The sequence below is a fragment of the Neophocaena asiaeorientalis genome, unplaced genomic scaffold (assembly GCF_003031525.2).
Source record: "Neophocaena asiaeorientalis asiaeorientalis breed wild unplaced genomic scaffold, Neophocaena_asiaeorientalis_V1.1 scaffold7, whole genome shotgun sequence".
NCBI classification, from domain to species: domain Eukaryota; kingdom Metazoa; phylum Chordata; class Mammalia; order Artiodactyla; family Phocoenidae; genus Neophocaena; species Neophocaena asiaeorientalis.
In genome coordinates this window covers 8,015,143-8,029,585 of record NW_020185337.1, presented here as the reverse complement: position 1 = coordinate 8,029,585, position 14,443 = coordinate 8,015,143, and the positions used below count along the sequence as shown (strand labels likewise).

Sequence of the window (14,443 nt, the reverse complement as noted above, 5' to 3'; positions counted from 1 at the left end):
CTGGGAGGATCCCACATGCCGCGGAGCGGCTGCGCCCGTGGGCCGTGGCCGCTGGGCCTGCGCGTCCGGAGCCTGTGCTCCGCAACGGGGGAGACCACAGCGGTGAGAAGCCCACGTACCGCAAAAAAAAAAAAAAAAATGTTGTTTTAAGCTGATAAGTTTTGGTATAATTGTTACACAGCAATAGATAACTAAAAAAATAACTAATCTATCAACCTAGGAAACATAGTTAAATTTGGCAGAAATGTTCTAAGACCATAAAATCTAATTATGTACATTTATTCTTCAAAAGCATATTACACTGAAGCAACACAATAGTCGCTCTTTAAATTTCTCCCAAATATCTCTGCACCCACTATCATATTTAAATGTAATAACTATAAAGGATGAAGAAACATATTGAAAGATAAAGATACAACAGTTTAAGAAACTCTAACTAGAGTTTCTTGCCAACTCCTATTTCCTCCAGTATGAATTCAGAAATCCTGGTTTCTGAACTTACAGCCCAAAACCAATCAGTTCAACCGGGGCACAGTTGCAGAAGGCTAGTAATAAGAATCACTCATAAACATGAACCCTACAGTCTGGTGAAAAGTTTGATAAACCCAGGTGGTTTTTTAAAAAAATTGTAAAGGGGGAATTCCCTGGCGGTTCACTGGTTAGGACCCTGCGCTTCCACTGCAGGGGGCATGGGTTCAATCCCTGGTCAGGGAATTAAGATCCCTGCAAGCACCGTGGCACAGTCAAAAAAAAAAAAAAAAATTGTAAAGGTACGTTATCAGTCACCTATCTTTCTTCTTTTTCCAACGTTATCTAAGTTCTGAAGCACTCCTCAAGAAGGAAACCTAGAAAGACAAGCTCTCTACAAAAATTCTTGTAATACGAACCCGCGTCCCCTGCATCGGCAGACGGACCCCCAACCACTGCACCACAAGGGAAGCCCTGGTTCTTATTTCTAATTTTTAAATCCCACTAAGGGGGCAGGAAAGAGATGCCCAACTTCTGAAATACAACTGGAGTCTTCAAACAAGCATTTCATATGCCCTCATCCCATCCTCAAGGCTAGAGCCCCTCCACTGCGAGACTGTTACCTTGCGAATAAAGTTGACATGGCATTCGCCATCCTGCACACGCGGAGGGCAGTTGGGGGGCACGCTGTAGTGAGTGTGAGCTTTACTCCTCTGGTCCGCATATATCACTGGTGACTGGAAATGCACCTCAAGGATGTTTACTGCTTGGACCACATGTGTAATATCAAAGCTCTAAATTAAAGGGAAAGAACAAATGTGAAAGTAGCCTCCTGTGTAAAATTTTAGATATAGGCAGAATGCATGAAAGATGCATAAAATAATTGAAATCTTTAGGTTTAGCCTTTTGGCAGGAGAAAGCACTTCTCCAAAATAGTATAACTTAGTTGCCTACTTTTAGTTATAACTGATCACATTCTCCTACGCAAACATAGATTTCTAGGTTTTCTCCTGCTATTTTTACTGACAGATGATGGTTCTAGGCAAACAGAGCAAGCAGAGACTATCTTTAGCCCTGGAATGTCTGCTCTGGCTATTCACACATGGCTTTGAATCGCCAAGGATTTCCTAGACACTTCGTGATAACCTGACTCTCCGCTATGCACAGTATGTATTTCTAAGTCATAAGTTATTTTCGTTTTGATAAGTCTACGCTTGAAAGGGAAGGGAGATCAGGATACAATCTCTTAAGGTAACTGTTCCAGAAAGGAAGGAACATTTTCTTTTAAAATGGTTTGTCAACTGTCATTTCCCATGAAACTCTGGATTACCAAATTAACAGAGAAGGGAACAGCATTTGTCAAACACTGCCTATGTGCCAAAAACTAATACTGATCACTTTATATAATTAGCTCATTATATCCTCACAATAGTTCCATAGGGTTTGAGTGTCTTCATCATTCTACAAATATGGCAACTGAGAGATAAAGTAACTTACCCAGTGCATCCAAGGACCTGTACTTGCCACTCATGATAACAATGAACCCAAATACATACAAGTGGTTCTTTTTAACCTGATGTCATTATGTACTTACATAGCTTCTGAACATGTTGTCTGTTTCACCAACAGGAATATTATTGAGCAGGACTACTGCAACTGTATCGATGCCTTCAAAAACCAACTTTACTTTATGCCATTTGCTAAAAAAAGAAGATTTTTAAAACAAGATGTATAGAACATTAACTTAGATAATTAGCCTTTTTTTATTAGTTAAGAATGAAAGGAATAAATATTTCACAGAAAATATACATTCTTAGAAGGGATTTTGCAATGAAATTTTCAGAAATATTGCTTTAATACATTTTTATGTTGAGTGATCCAGTTTAACTTTCTTCAAAATATCTCAATCACCATAAAATCATGAGCATGACTTCTAACTTCCATGCATTGACTTGTTTCCTAGAACTTCACAAATTCTTATAAGAACCAAGTTAAATAACAGACATAAAACATTGTCACAAACTATTATATTTACTAACACTAAGAGAACGCATTAACCAAGGAACAAGTATCTGTGAGTAAACATTATGTGCCCAGCACTCTGCTAAGCCTTACAGGGAACTAAAACAGTCTCTGAATTTAAGGAATCTGCAGTCTGATTAGCATTGAAGCCTAAAACACAGGAAACAAAGAGAAAGCTTTCAATCTCTTCTACTTTGTGGTACAGTCTTGTTGGATAGACAAGTGCTATCAGAGTTTATGTCATAAGGAAAGACTTCAAGAAGGAGAAGAGTTTAAAGAAGAACAAAATAAATAAAATGTATACCCATACAATAAAACAGCACTCAGCAACAAAAAGAAATGAAGTACTGGTGAATATGACAACACGGATGAGCTTGAAAACATCATGCTAAGTGAAAGAAGCCAGTCACAAAGGACCACATATTGTATAATTCCATTTCTTTGAGATTTCCACAAGAAACAAATCCACAGAAATAAAAAATAAATTAGTGGTTGCCTAGGGCTGAGAGAGGGATGGGGGATGGAGGTGCAGGAAGTGGTGCACGATTGGCAACAGTAAGCAGCATTTTCACAGACAAGCAGAGAAAATTAAACTTGATCTGCCAATGGAAAGGAAGACACCGTCATTCTTAAGCAAGAATGTCATGGTAAAATCAAAACTCGGGAAAGATGAATCTTAAGTTTCTGCATACGAAAGACTGGAGAATAATAAAGGCCTAGGCAAAGGCGGAAACTTGGAAATGAGGAGGCAGGGGCTGAACCAAGAGAAATGATAGGCAAAAATTAACAGGACTCAGAAACAGACCGAATACAGGGAGATGAAGGAAAGATATGATGAGCCAAAAACTCCTTGGGCACGGAAGATTGGGAAGAAGGTATTACGGTAAGAGAAATAACGAGGTTGCTAGACTATAAAGCAAGCTTTCAGTGGGAAAGTGAATTGGTTAAATTTCGGATATGTTGAGTTCAAGGTGAAAGAGGACCCCCTATCAGAGATATTTTAAGTATTATCTAGAAATAAGAGCCTGGAACACAGTAACTCCATGATATTGAGCACTATTTTCTGGCTTTATTTCTTTTTTAAGAAGCTAGTAAATAATTACCCAAAAAAAGGTCATATTAAAGGGACAAAAGGGTTTTTTTTTAATTTAGCAATAATGGTGGTAGATACAATTGGGTTACATTCTGCTACATAGAACATTACTGAAAACTATACCATGGTTTTCCTCGTGGCCTCACGACATAATCTAAGGCCAATGCCTTAGTTTCAGTGGCTGGTTAACGCTACACCAAACAAAGGATGTATCTCTGATCCTACTTGACAATATTGTAAATGTATACACTCTATGGATTACTGGGAGGGCAGGGAAAAGGAAAGGCAGATAAGAGAACTGACTAGGTCGAGGTGACTCCATTATAACCACTGGAAAAATGATTGAATAACACATAATTTTGTGATTAATGATCAGTGGCACCACCCTCATACACAAATCAAAACATAAATCATATATATTCACTTTTATAGTACAGGCTTTAGTCTGACAATGTTCTGATATGCAACCTAAACAAAAGATTATTGCAGACAGAAAAAGAACAAAAGTTCAAACAATAATAATAAATGAATAGATAGATATAGACATAAATATAGATATACACACATAAGTACCTTATGTCAAAAGGGATTTTAAATTTCTTGATATAGGTCCAGTTATCCAAGGCGATCCATCGGTAGTTAAGGTTATTAAATCTGTAGTAAGGATCCTGTTGATAAAAATTATGGTAGGTGATTAAATATGCAAAAATAATTAATGAAATAAACTATCAATGATAGCTATTTATTACCTAAAAATTAATGAACTCTTGGCCTAAGAGTGAAAGCATTTCATATGCCGACACATCCCATCCTCAAAGCTAAAGCTCCATCTGTTTAAGAGACCATTACCTTTCAGACAAAGTTGCCATGGCATGAGCATACTAAAAATACTAAAAGTAATTTTAAACGGAAAAAAAAAAGCCCAACACAATCAAAATACCTGAAATGAAAGAGCTCTGAGATACAAGTATTACATAGCTTCATTATGAAAGAACATGTGTGGAGATGAAGAGTGGCTTCCTCTGTTAAAACCAAGCACAGAACCTGCAAGGTATCAGCAGAGAATGAACGGCAGCACTTCTTATGGTGCGCAGCCATCAGACACTCACCGCCCTCTGGTTCTCACTTTGCGTTTTGCTGCCACTATCCCAGCTGGCCTCAAGAGGAACACTTCTTCTCCTCTATTGCCCAAAGATCAGCAAAACTCCCACTCCTTGGATTTACTCAGCATTTACAAAGTTATTTTTCACTCAGCTTTACTAAGTGAACACAGAAGGGATCTCTGCAGAGAATATACAGGCAGCAATAGATACCGTCAAACTTACAGACTTCAGGTTTCCTGTATTAGCCTAGACTAGGTCAGCAAACTACAACCCATAGGCCTAATGCAGCTCACTGCCTGTTTTTGTATGGCCAGTGAGCTAAGAATGGACATGTGTCGATAAAGAAGGTTTTACTGGAGCACAGCCAGGCCCATTCCTTTGTAAATTACATACGGCAGTTTTCATGCTACAATAGCAGAGTTGAATAGACACGACACAGACCAAATGACCCATGCAGCCTAAAATAGTATCTGGCCCTCTGCCCTAGACAACTGGCCTGCTGGGTGTTCACAGATGCTCTTCCATCTCAGGGTCCAGCCCCAAGTCCTCCCTTCCATAATCCTTACGTCTTTCTTCTCCTACTCATTTTCTACCCTTTACCTCTCAGATGAGGGCTCCCAGGCAGGAGGTGGAACAGAAAATGGTAAGAGAAGTTTCTCAGTTCTAATGTCTGTGAACAACACCACGGCTACATAGAGGGACACAGCACAGGCTCAGAGGGCTTCTCCCTTCCAACTGGGACAGGTCCAAGGGTGATTGCCTCAGGAACTGCAACTCCACGTTGAGAGGGAAAAGCCAACTTTGTCTCAGTTCCACAGAGGTAAGGGCTGGCCACTGGCAACAACCAGCTGAGCACTTGCCCAGAGAACAAATCCGCAAGGGGCGCTATAACATCACGGAGTGCGTGTCAAAATGGAGAGAAAGGCATCAGCCAGAAACGGCTCCTGCCTGGAAGAAATAATTTTGATAAGATACGAAGAGGGTGGGGGGACTTCCCTGGTGGCCCAGTGGTTAAGAATCCACCTGCCGATGCAGGGGATACGGGTTCGAGGCCTGGTCCGGGAAGATCCCACATGCTGCGGAGCAACTAAGCCCGTGCACCACAACTACTGAGCCCGCATGCCACAACTACTGAAGCCCGCGCACCTAGAGCCCATGCTCCGCAACAAGAGAAGCCACTGCGATGAGAAGCCCGCTCACCGCAACGAAGAGTAGCCCCCGCTTGCCGCAGCTAGAGAAAGCCTGCGTGCAGCAACGAAGGCCCAACGCAGCCAAAAAAAAAAAAGATACCAAAGGAGCAGTCAGTGGTTGACGAGATTTAATAACAACCAATAGGGCTTCCCTGGTGGCGCAGTGGTTGAGAGTCTGCCTGCCGATGCAGGGGACATGGGTTCGTGCCCCGGTCCGGGGAGATCCCACATGCCGCGGAGCGGCTGGTCCCGTGAGCCATGGCCGCTGAGCCTGCGCGTCCGGAGCCTGTACTCCGCAACGGGAGAGGCCACAACAGTGAGACGCCTGCGTACCGGAAAAATAATAATAATAATAACAACCAATAATCACCAAACTGACTTTTAAGGTCTGGTTAATGGTGAGCTTTTGTTCTGCTAAATGGGGTGTGCCAGGCCCAGCCCACTTGCTTCCTTTTCTTCTCTTCCCCACACGCAGGACTCAGCCTCTCCACTGAACTAACATGGAGTAAATATTTAAGGACACGGGTCTGAAGAGGCACCTAGTTACTAACCTGCCCATGTGTCTCTACCCAGCCCTATTTATAACTCTACACTGTGGACTTAATCCAATATATTTAAAAATATCATGACAAGAAAGGTGTGAAGGCTGATGCAGTTGCAAGATGTTAACCTGCGGAGCCTCAGGGCTGGGTGATGATCGGGCTTGTGGGGCACAAGACTCCTTCCCATCCCCGGGCTCCTTGAAGGAAGCTGCACGTCAAGCTCCAGAGGGTAATCTTCTCAGGTAAATTTTTTCTAGACAAACAGAATTTAGAAGTTAAATATTTTCTCTTACTTAAAAGAAGCCAATCTGAAAAGGCTACAGACCATATGATTCCAACTATATGATGCTCTGGAAAAGGCAAAACTATGGAGACAGCAAAAGGATCAGAGGGTACCAGGGATTAAGGAGGACAGAAGGATGAATAGGCAGAGAACAAAGGATCTCTAGGGCAGTGAAACTACTCTGAATGATACTATGATGGTGGCTACATATCATTATACATGTGTCAAAATCCATAGAATGTACAACACTAAGAATGAGCTGTAACATCAACTATGGACTTCTGGTGATAATGATGTGTCACTGTAAGGTTCACTGATGGTAACAAATGTACCACTCTGGTAGGGGGTGTTGATAGCGGGGCAGCTGTGCATGTGTGGAGACATATAGGAACTGTCTGTATTTTCCATTCAATTTTGTTATGAACCTAAAATTGCTCCAAAAAAATAAAATTTATTTAGAAAAATTGCTTTAAGGGCAAATGCCTACCTCCCTAAATTAAAAGTTGCAGAGACTCAGATTACATTTATAATAACTACTGCAAATGCTAAGCAACCAACTTAATTTGGTTCCAGAGTGGTCTGATCCCCTTTGCTCATATTAAAATTCTGAGTCCTATTTAAAGCAAATAGGACTACGTTCAGCATTACGTCTGACGACTAAGGACCCATGTAAGTGACTGAGTTCATAAGCAAACCCATGAACCCTAAAGACAGTAACAGTATCACTTGTTGACCATTTACTTTATATCAGCCTCCAAGATAGGCACTCATTCACTCTTATCTTCATAACAAAGATGTGCTGTAAATACCGTTCTATAGAGGAAGAAACTAATGCTCCAAAAGGTGCAGTGTCTTTCCTGAGGTCCCATGATGGAGCAGAAGTACATCCAGGCATGAAACAAACTCAGTCCGACACCAAAGTCTACATTTTTCCAACTGTGCTTCAGTGCCTCACGCCATATTTACCTACTTTTGTGTGTGTGTGTGGTACGCGGGCCTCTCACTGCTGTGGCCACTCCCGTTGCAGAGCACAGACTCTGGACGCGCAGGCTCAGCGGCCGTGGCTCACAGGCCCAGCCACTCGGCGGCATGTGGGATCTTCCCAGACCGGGGCACGAACCCGTGTCCCCTGCATCGGCAGGTGGAGTCTCAACCACTGCGCCACCAGGGAAGCCCCTACCTACACTTTTATACCAGATGATCACTGCATCTCGTACCTACCATTTTTAGTAGTGTATGTGTATATTTACAATATATTTTCTTCTATTTTTAAGTGTATATTTTGAGTGAGAAAAACTTTATAAAGGAGTCTATGCAGTTATCAAAAATTTTTCTAGATCTATATTTATAGACATTTATAGATACAGAGAGATGTTCTATAGATACAGAGAGATGTTCATCATATATTTTAAATGAAGAAGTAGCTTACAAAACCATCTCAGGGACTGACTTCATCTTTATATTATTATATTTGTTTGTGTATACTTAGAAAAGTCTGGAAAGATATATATGAAAATTTTTACCTCTGCTTAATAGTATGCTTTTTATTAGCTTTTTCCTTCTTCTTTATATTTTATATTTCTCTGCATCAATACAGTATTAAACATTTATTACTCTTTTTAAAAGAATTTTAAAAGAGAATAAGAAAATTCAGTATATAAGAATTTTGTGCATGATAAAAGTAATGTTTTGTATCAGTGGACAACAGAGAAATTGTTCAAATCATTTGATATAGAAAACTGTTTAACCATTTGAAAAAACTCAAATGGATCAAAATTTTAGATACAAAAGAGGAATTATAATAATACTAAAAGGAGGAAATATAAGTAAATATTTATTTAATTGGGAGAGAGGAAATTACTTCCAGAGCATAATACCAAAGACAGAAACAATCATAAAAGAAAAAAAGCTTAAAAGATTTCAACATATAAAACTTTAAAACATGTATATGACAAAATATATCATTAATAAATGGGAAATTTTTGAAAATATATAACAACAGGCCTAACAAATCTATATTTTAAAAGATGAATAGTCAATAGAAAAATAGATAAAAAACAGGAATAAGTAAGCCCAAATCACCAATAAGCATGAAATAAACATGTAAAAGGTGTTTAGGGCTTCCCTGGTGGCGCAGTGGTTGAGAGTCTGCCTGCCGATGCAGGGGACACGGGTTCGTGCCCCGGTCCGGGAAGATCCCACATGCCGCGGAGCAGCTGGGCCCGTGAGCCATGGCCGCTGAGCCTGTGCGTCCGGAGCCTGTGCTCCACAACAGGAGAGGCCACAACAGCTAGAGGCCCGCATACCGCCAAAAAAAAAAAGGTGTTTAACCACCTCACTAGAAAGTAAATTGTTTCTATTTTTATTTTTTTAAATAATATCCAAATCTAGCACTTAAAACAAGTACTCCAATAAAGTCATGATGGGAGTGTAAAACTGGTACAATTTTTATGGAGAACAACTTAGAAGTACATAGCAAAAGACTAAAAAAATGTATACTCTTTTGAATCAACAATTCCACTTTTAAAAATTTGTCCAAGAGAATAAGGATGTACACTAACTAAAATGTAGCTAAAAATATCTTCCCATCATTGCAGAATAAAATCCAAAAGTTATTCCCAATGGCCTACAAGCCCTGCATGATCTGCCCCAGATGGCTACTTTGAAATCATCCACCTGCCCCCCAGGTCACAGGGCTACAGCCACCTGGCCTGCTTACTATTCCTGGAACTCATCAAGCATGTTCCTGCCTCAAGGGCTCTCCCCTCCTCACTGCCATCTTTTCTTCCTTTTTGCTGGGAATTCGCTTCCGCTTAAAACTGAACTCATCAAAAGATCTTTACCAAAATGGCTATCTTTAACCACCTTTTCTAAAATAGAATCTTTCCCAACAAGCCTTCGCTCTCTCTTCCTTTAACGTGCTTTATTTTTCTTCAGTGTACCCGCTGTCACCGTATTATCTATTAATCTGTTTATTGTCTGTCTCCTCCACTAGAATGTCTATTGGCACAAAGACTTTGTTTTCTTCACCACTTGATTCCGAGCACCTGGAATAATGCCTGCCACACTGGAGGTACTGAATAAATATTTACGAGATAATTAGGTGAATGACTTCAGCAAGGTATGTTTCAAGTTCTCATGTAAACACTGTATTTGGACCAGTGTCTGCTCTAAAGTATAAAGTATTTCCTAGGTCAACACCAAAAAGGGATGGTATAATAAAGCAGGTAGTATAACAGCATCACATTACTCCATAATGATACTTGATGATTACTGTCAATAGGCCTGGAGTTCCCCAATCCCCAAAAGCTCCCCATCTCTCATCCCACTACCATTTAAGAACTACATCTACCTTTACTGAAACTTAAACTTTTCCTTAGAATTTATTAACAGATTTAACAGATATTGTAAATTGTTCCCAAGAGGAAAAGTCAGTTATTTCCTTCTGTGAGCACATCATTCACATTAACGAGTAACCAAACATTGTTTCTTGATATGTAGCCCTATAACATGAAACAGTAATCTGATTTACTACAGCCACTAATGATTTCCCATTGCCTTAATTTAATCAGGAAAATGAGGCAAGGAGAAACCCTGCAAAAGAAACACAGGCATTTTCAAAGCATGGGTAAGTGAAGCCTTGGGGTAACCAAGGTCACCTGTGGTCCATGTCATAAGTAGTTTGTTAACTAAAAATAGTTCAAATACTTAAGTCTGAGGATTCTTTACTTAAAAAATAAACAGGACCATGGTCAGTGTCATTTACATTTGCTTCCTTTCTGATACACATTTTTGAAAAAAGGCTAATTGTACCAGATCAGAAATTTTGCATAACCCTAGTTGACTGTCCTGTCATTTAAGTAAACTTCGAATTATATTCCTGACAGTCAACTCCAGTGCTTTAAAAACACATGATTTGTCAATGTGTCACACAGGGTAAGTGTCACACAGTACAGAAGGCTATGTAGTCAGGCCAGGCTAGGTTATAACTCCATTTCTGCCACTCTTAGTTGCTGTGTGATCTTGGGAAAATTCTCTAACTTCTCTGGGCTCCATAATTCATATCATCCATAAAATGAAGATAAGAAGACTTACTCTTTAGAGTTGTTATGCGGATTGGGACAATGCATGCAAACCACGTATCAAGTACATCTTGTCCCTAGCAAAGCCATTAACGATGTGCAGCAGATGGAAGGAAAAAGCAGTGGGAGGTGGCAGTCTGTTTGCAAACCTCTAACCACAGGCGGCCAAACAGGAGAACGTCCCCCACCAGAAGTCTAGAAATTGAAGCATCTATTGGGACACACACATCACACGCCTGAGAGGAAACAGCATCTTTCTTCACATCCCAATCAGCATTAAAAATTATTTAGCCTGTACGCTAGCACTGACAATCCTACCCTTACACTTGCAGGTCTCATTCTCCTCAGCTTATGTGCTGCTGCATCAATTCCAAATCTGACTCCCTGGTGCCTAAAAGCGAAAATGAAAAACTGAGGCATTAATGAATACAGCTAACCCTTACTAGGCGAAAGACTATTGTCCTCTGCAGTGTTCGGGTAGTTGAAACAATAATCCCCCGCTTTAGGCTTTGTCAGTGACAACACGTCCTTTCTAATCTACGCTTCACTGGAGAACTATGGCAATAACACCCCCAGTAGAACTGTCTGGACCTCCGCTTTCCTGAGTTGCTGCTGTCCCAGCGTGCGCGTGGGTCAGCCTCCATCTAGCCCGGACCCCAGCGGTGATCTTCGCCAAGAGTAGATACATTGCCTCGGCGTCCCCATCCCCACCCCCTCACCACCACCACCCCTAGACCACAATACGCAAAGGGGAAGTTAGTGCCAAACCGAGGAGAACAGCCCCGGGCTCGGGGACTGCCAGGCCGTTCCTGGTCCCCTCTCACCACGAGGGGGACGCGGGCGCAGGCTCCCGGCGGGGAGGCCGCACACAGTACCTGGATGAGCCTTTGGTGGAACAAGGCGCTGTGCACGCAACCGGGAACCTCCGCGGGCAACTCCAGCGAGCCGTTCCCGCTGCGGATCCTCCAGCTTCCCCGCAAGCTGACGCTGACCACCATGGCAGCGGAGCCCGCACCGCACAACGCAAGCAGCAGGAGCAGGCGGAGGAGCATGCCGGTGGCCGGTACCTCACCCACCCACGGGGGTAGAAGCCTCGCGCTTCGGAGAGCCGCGGAAGTTACCCTCTGTTCGGGAGGAGCCCGGGCTCTAGCTCTCCCCGCCCCCAGCTCCCGGCCACGCCCCCGCCTCTCGGCCACACCCCCGGGTCAGCTGAGCTGAAAGGACCTCAGCTGCTCCCCAGGCTCCGCAGGCTAGCTGGGAGCGCGGATGTCGTGCCAACTGGCCGAAGCTCGGCGTCGCGAGTGTCGGAGCCGCCACCTCGTGCATGGTTCCGGGCTCGGACCGCTGCGGTCTGGGTCCTCCTCGGCTCTTATTCCAGCTGCTCCGGCGTCGGAACGGGAGGCGAGAACCGTGCTCGCTAATTGGGACACACCAATCTCTGGACGCAAAGTGGCGCACAGCCTCGGGGAGCTCAGGGACAGACAGTAGTGTGCGGAAACTACAGCAAGAGAGGCTCCTCACTGCTTCAGAGAACCGAAAACCAAGACACCCCATCACTTCAGTTCCCCCCAGTTTCCCCACACTCTCATCAGTGCTGCAGGTGTCTGCCCGGCGCGAGTAACGCCCACCTCCGGCAGCTCTGCAGGTTTGTCTTAGAACAGTCTGCCCTTCAAACAATAAATAAGTACTAAAGTACCTAATTCGTACGGTTGTTGTGAGAGCTGAGAAAATCCGTGTACAGTGTGCAACATAAGGCCCGGCCCAGAGAAAACACAGCACTTTGGCCTGATGTTAGTGGACTACGACCTTCTGTTTTATAAAGCTCTGCGGAGGAGGTTCCTGAGATTCCGGAAACCTGCATTAATGCGCAGGCAAATTTAAAATCCTCTGCCGCTCACTAGCTGTGGGACTTGGGCAAGCCACAAACTCTCTAATACCCCCGTTCCCAGAACTCAAAATTGGAGACAGTACTCCTTTTTTGGGTTGTGATAAGCATAAAATGAGTTAACATACTTGGCTGTTCCTAACAATGCCTAGGTACCCAAGAAATACCACAGGTATATTTCAAGTCTCATAGTGGCGCAGTCTACTTGAGTCCCATTTTTGCAATAGGATGTAACTGCGATCTGGGAAGTTAAGAGGGAATTTCGCATTGCATAAAATAGACTAACGTATGACTGTGTTGATGTTATCTACCTTATTTCTGTATTTAAGCAGAAGTCTTTGAAGAGAAGTTCTCCCCCCATTAAATCCGAGCTTTGTTTTGCCTTAGAATGGCTCTGGAATTGCCTGAATCTGTAGACACTGGACAATATTTTATTTTTTCAGAGTCAGCATTTTTCACAAGCCTAGCATCTTGGCTTTAGGGACATTTGGATTATTCAGCCCAAGCCTCTGGCTTTAAAGCTGAGGGAACAGGGTCCAAAGAAGTCAGGTGACTTGCCTGTCAGACAGTGGCAGACAGGACCCAAACTCTCCTTTCCTGGCCCATAGACTCCTTGCAGTAGAGCCCATTGATATTAAGGGGGAAAGGCTCTGGCTGGTTCAAAGGTTTCCTCACTCCAGGAGCATTTTACTTTTGATAGGAACGGAGCTCCCAATTCAAATTATTTTCTCTGGGCTTCCCTGGTGGCGCAGTGGTTGAGAGTCCGCCTGCCGATGCAGGGGACATGGGTTCGTGCCCCGGTCCGGGAAGATCCCACATGCCGCGGCAGCGGCTGGGCCCGTGAGCCATGGCCGCTGAGCCTGCGCGTCCGGAGCCTGTGCTCCACAACGGGAGAGGCCACAGCAGTGAGAGGCCCGCGTATCGCAAAAAAAAAAAAAATTATATTCTCTGATTCATGACATTAAATGGCCAGCCCTAGTCTGTTCAAAACTGATAACAAGACTTACGGCCGCAAGAGTGGCAAAGAGTTTTTGTTTGTTTGTTTGTTTGTTTTTTCATAAATCCCAGAGCCAAGTCAAAGGAAAACTCATTCCTGTGAATATGTTTGGATATACTCTGTTGTTCTATTAAGAAATATTTTAGGGAATCTATTTTTTTTAAAAAAACAAGAATAGAGACTTATCATTCCTCCTTTCATTCCAAGACACAAGTATGACATCATTTGAATTACTTCACTTTGAAAACATACATTGGTCCAAACCCATAGAATGTACAACACCATGAGTGAACTGTAATGTAAGCTACAGACTTTGGGTGATAATGATGGTAGGTTCATCGATGATAACAAATGTACCATTCTAGTGGGGGATGTTGATAATGGGGGAGTCTGTGCATGTGTTGGGGCAGGGAGTGTATGGGACATCTGTATTTTCTATTCAGTTTTGCTGTTAATCTAAAATTGTTCCAAAAAATAAAAATAAAGTATATATATATATATATATATATATACATACACACATATACATGTATGTATGTAAATTCATGGGTCAAAGAAATAAAAGACTTCCAGTTACTGTTTTGTCATGTCAGGAGCTTGCAAGTCATCACTCCATCCTAAAAACAAGTAAAAAGCTGAACAAACTGAAAATCAACAGCTTTTGTTAGATCTGTCAGAAAATTCAGGTGAAAGGGCAAACTGCTGTCCCCCAAATTGGAGAAAAAGACAGGTGGATACAGAGAATCACAACTTAAACAAAGCAGAAACCCATGAGTAG

The 14,443-nt window shown here is 42.5% G+C and overlaps 1 protein-coding gene across 14 annotated transcripts in view; it reads right to left on the bottom strand.

Annotated features, from left to right (window-relative positions):
* MANBA (mannosidase beta) overlaps positions 1 to 11,898 on the bottom strand; it is a 148,767-nt gene extending 136,869 nt beyond the window's left edge. For all 14 annotated transcript variants that reach the window (XR_003001993.1, XR_003001991.1, XR_003001986.1 and 11 more), the window contains exons 1-4: positions 11,659 to 11,898; positions 4,157 to 4,251; positions 2,063 to 2,168; positions 1,092 to 1,262 (exon numbers count right to left, since the gene is read on the bottom strand). Coding sequence is in view for 1 of the 14 variants with exons in the window: in XM_024736073.1 (XP_024591841.1) it covers positions 1,092 to 1,262; positions 2,063 to 2,168; positions 4,157 to 4,251; positions 11,659 to 11,835 (549 nt within the window). In the remaining 13 variants the exon portion in view is untranslated. The remainder of the gene's footprint in view (positions 1 to 1,091; positions 1,263 to 2,062; positions 2,169 to 4,156; positions 4,252 to 11,658) is intronic.
* Between the last annotated feature and the right edge of the window lie 2,545 nt (positions 11,899 to 14,443).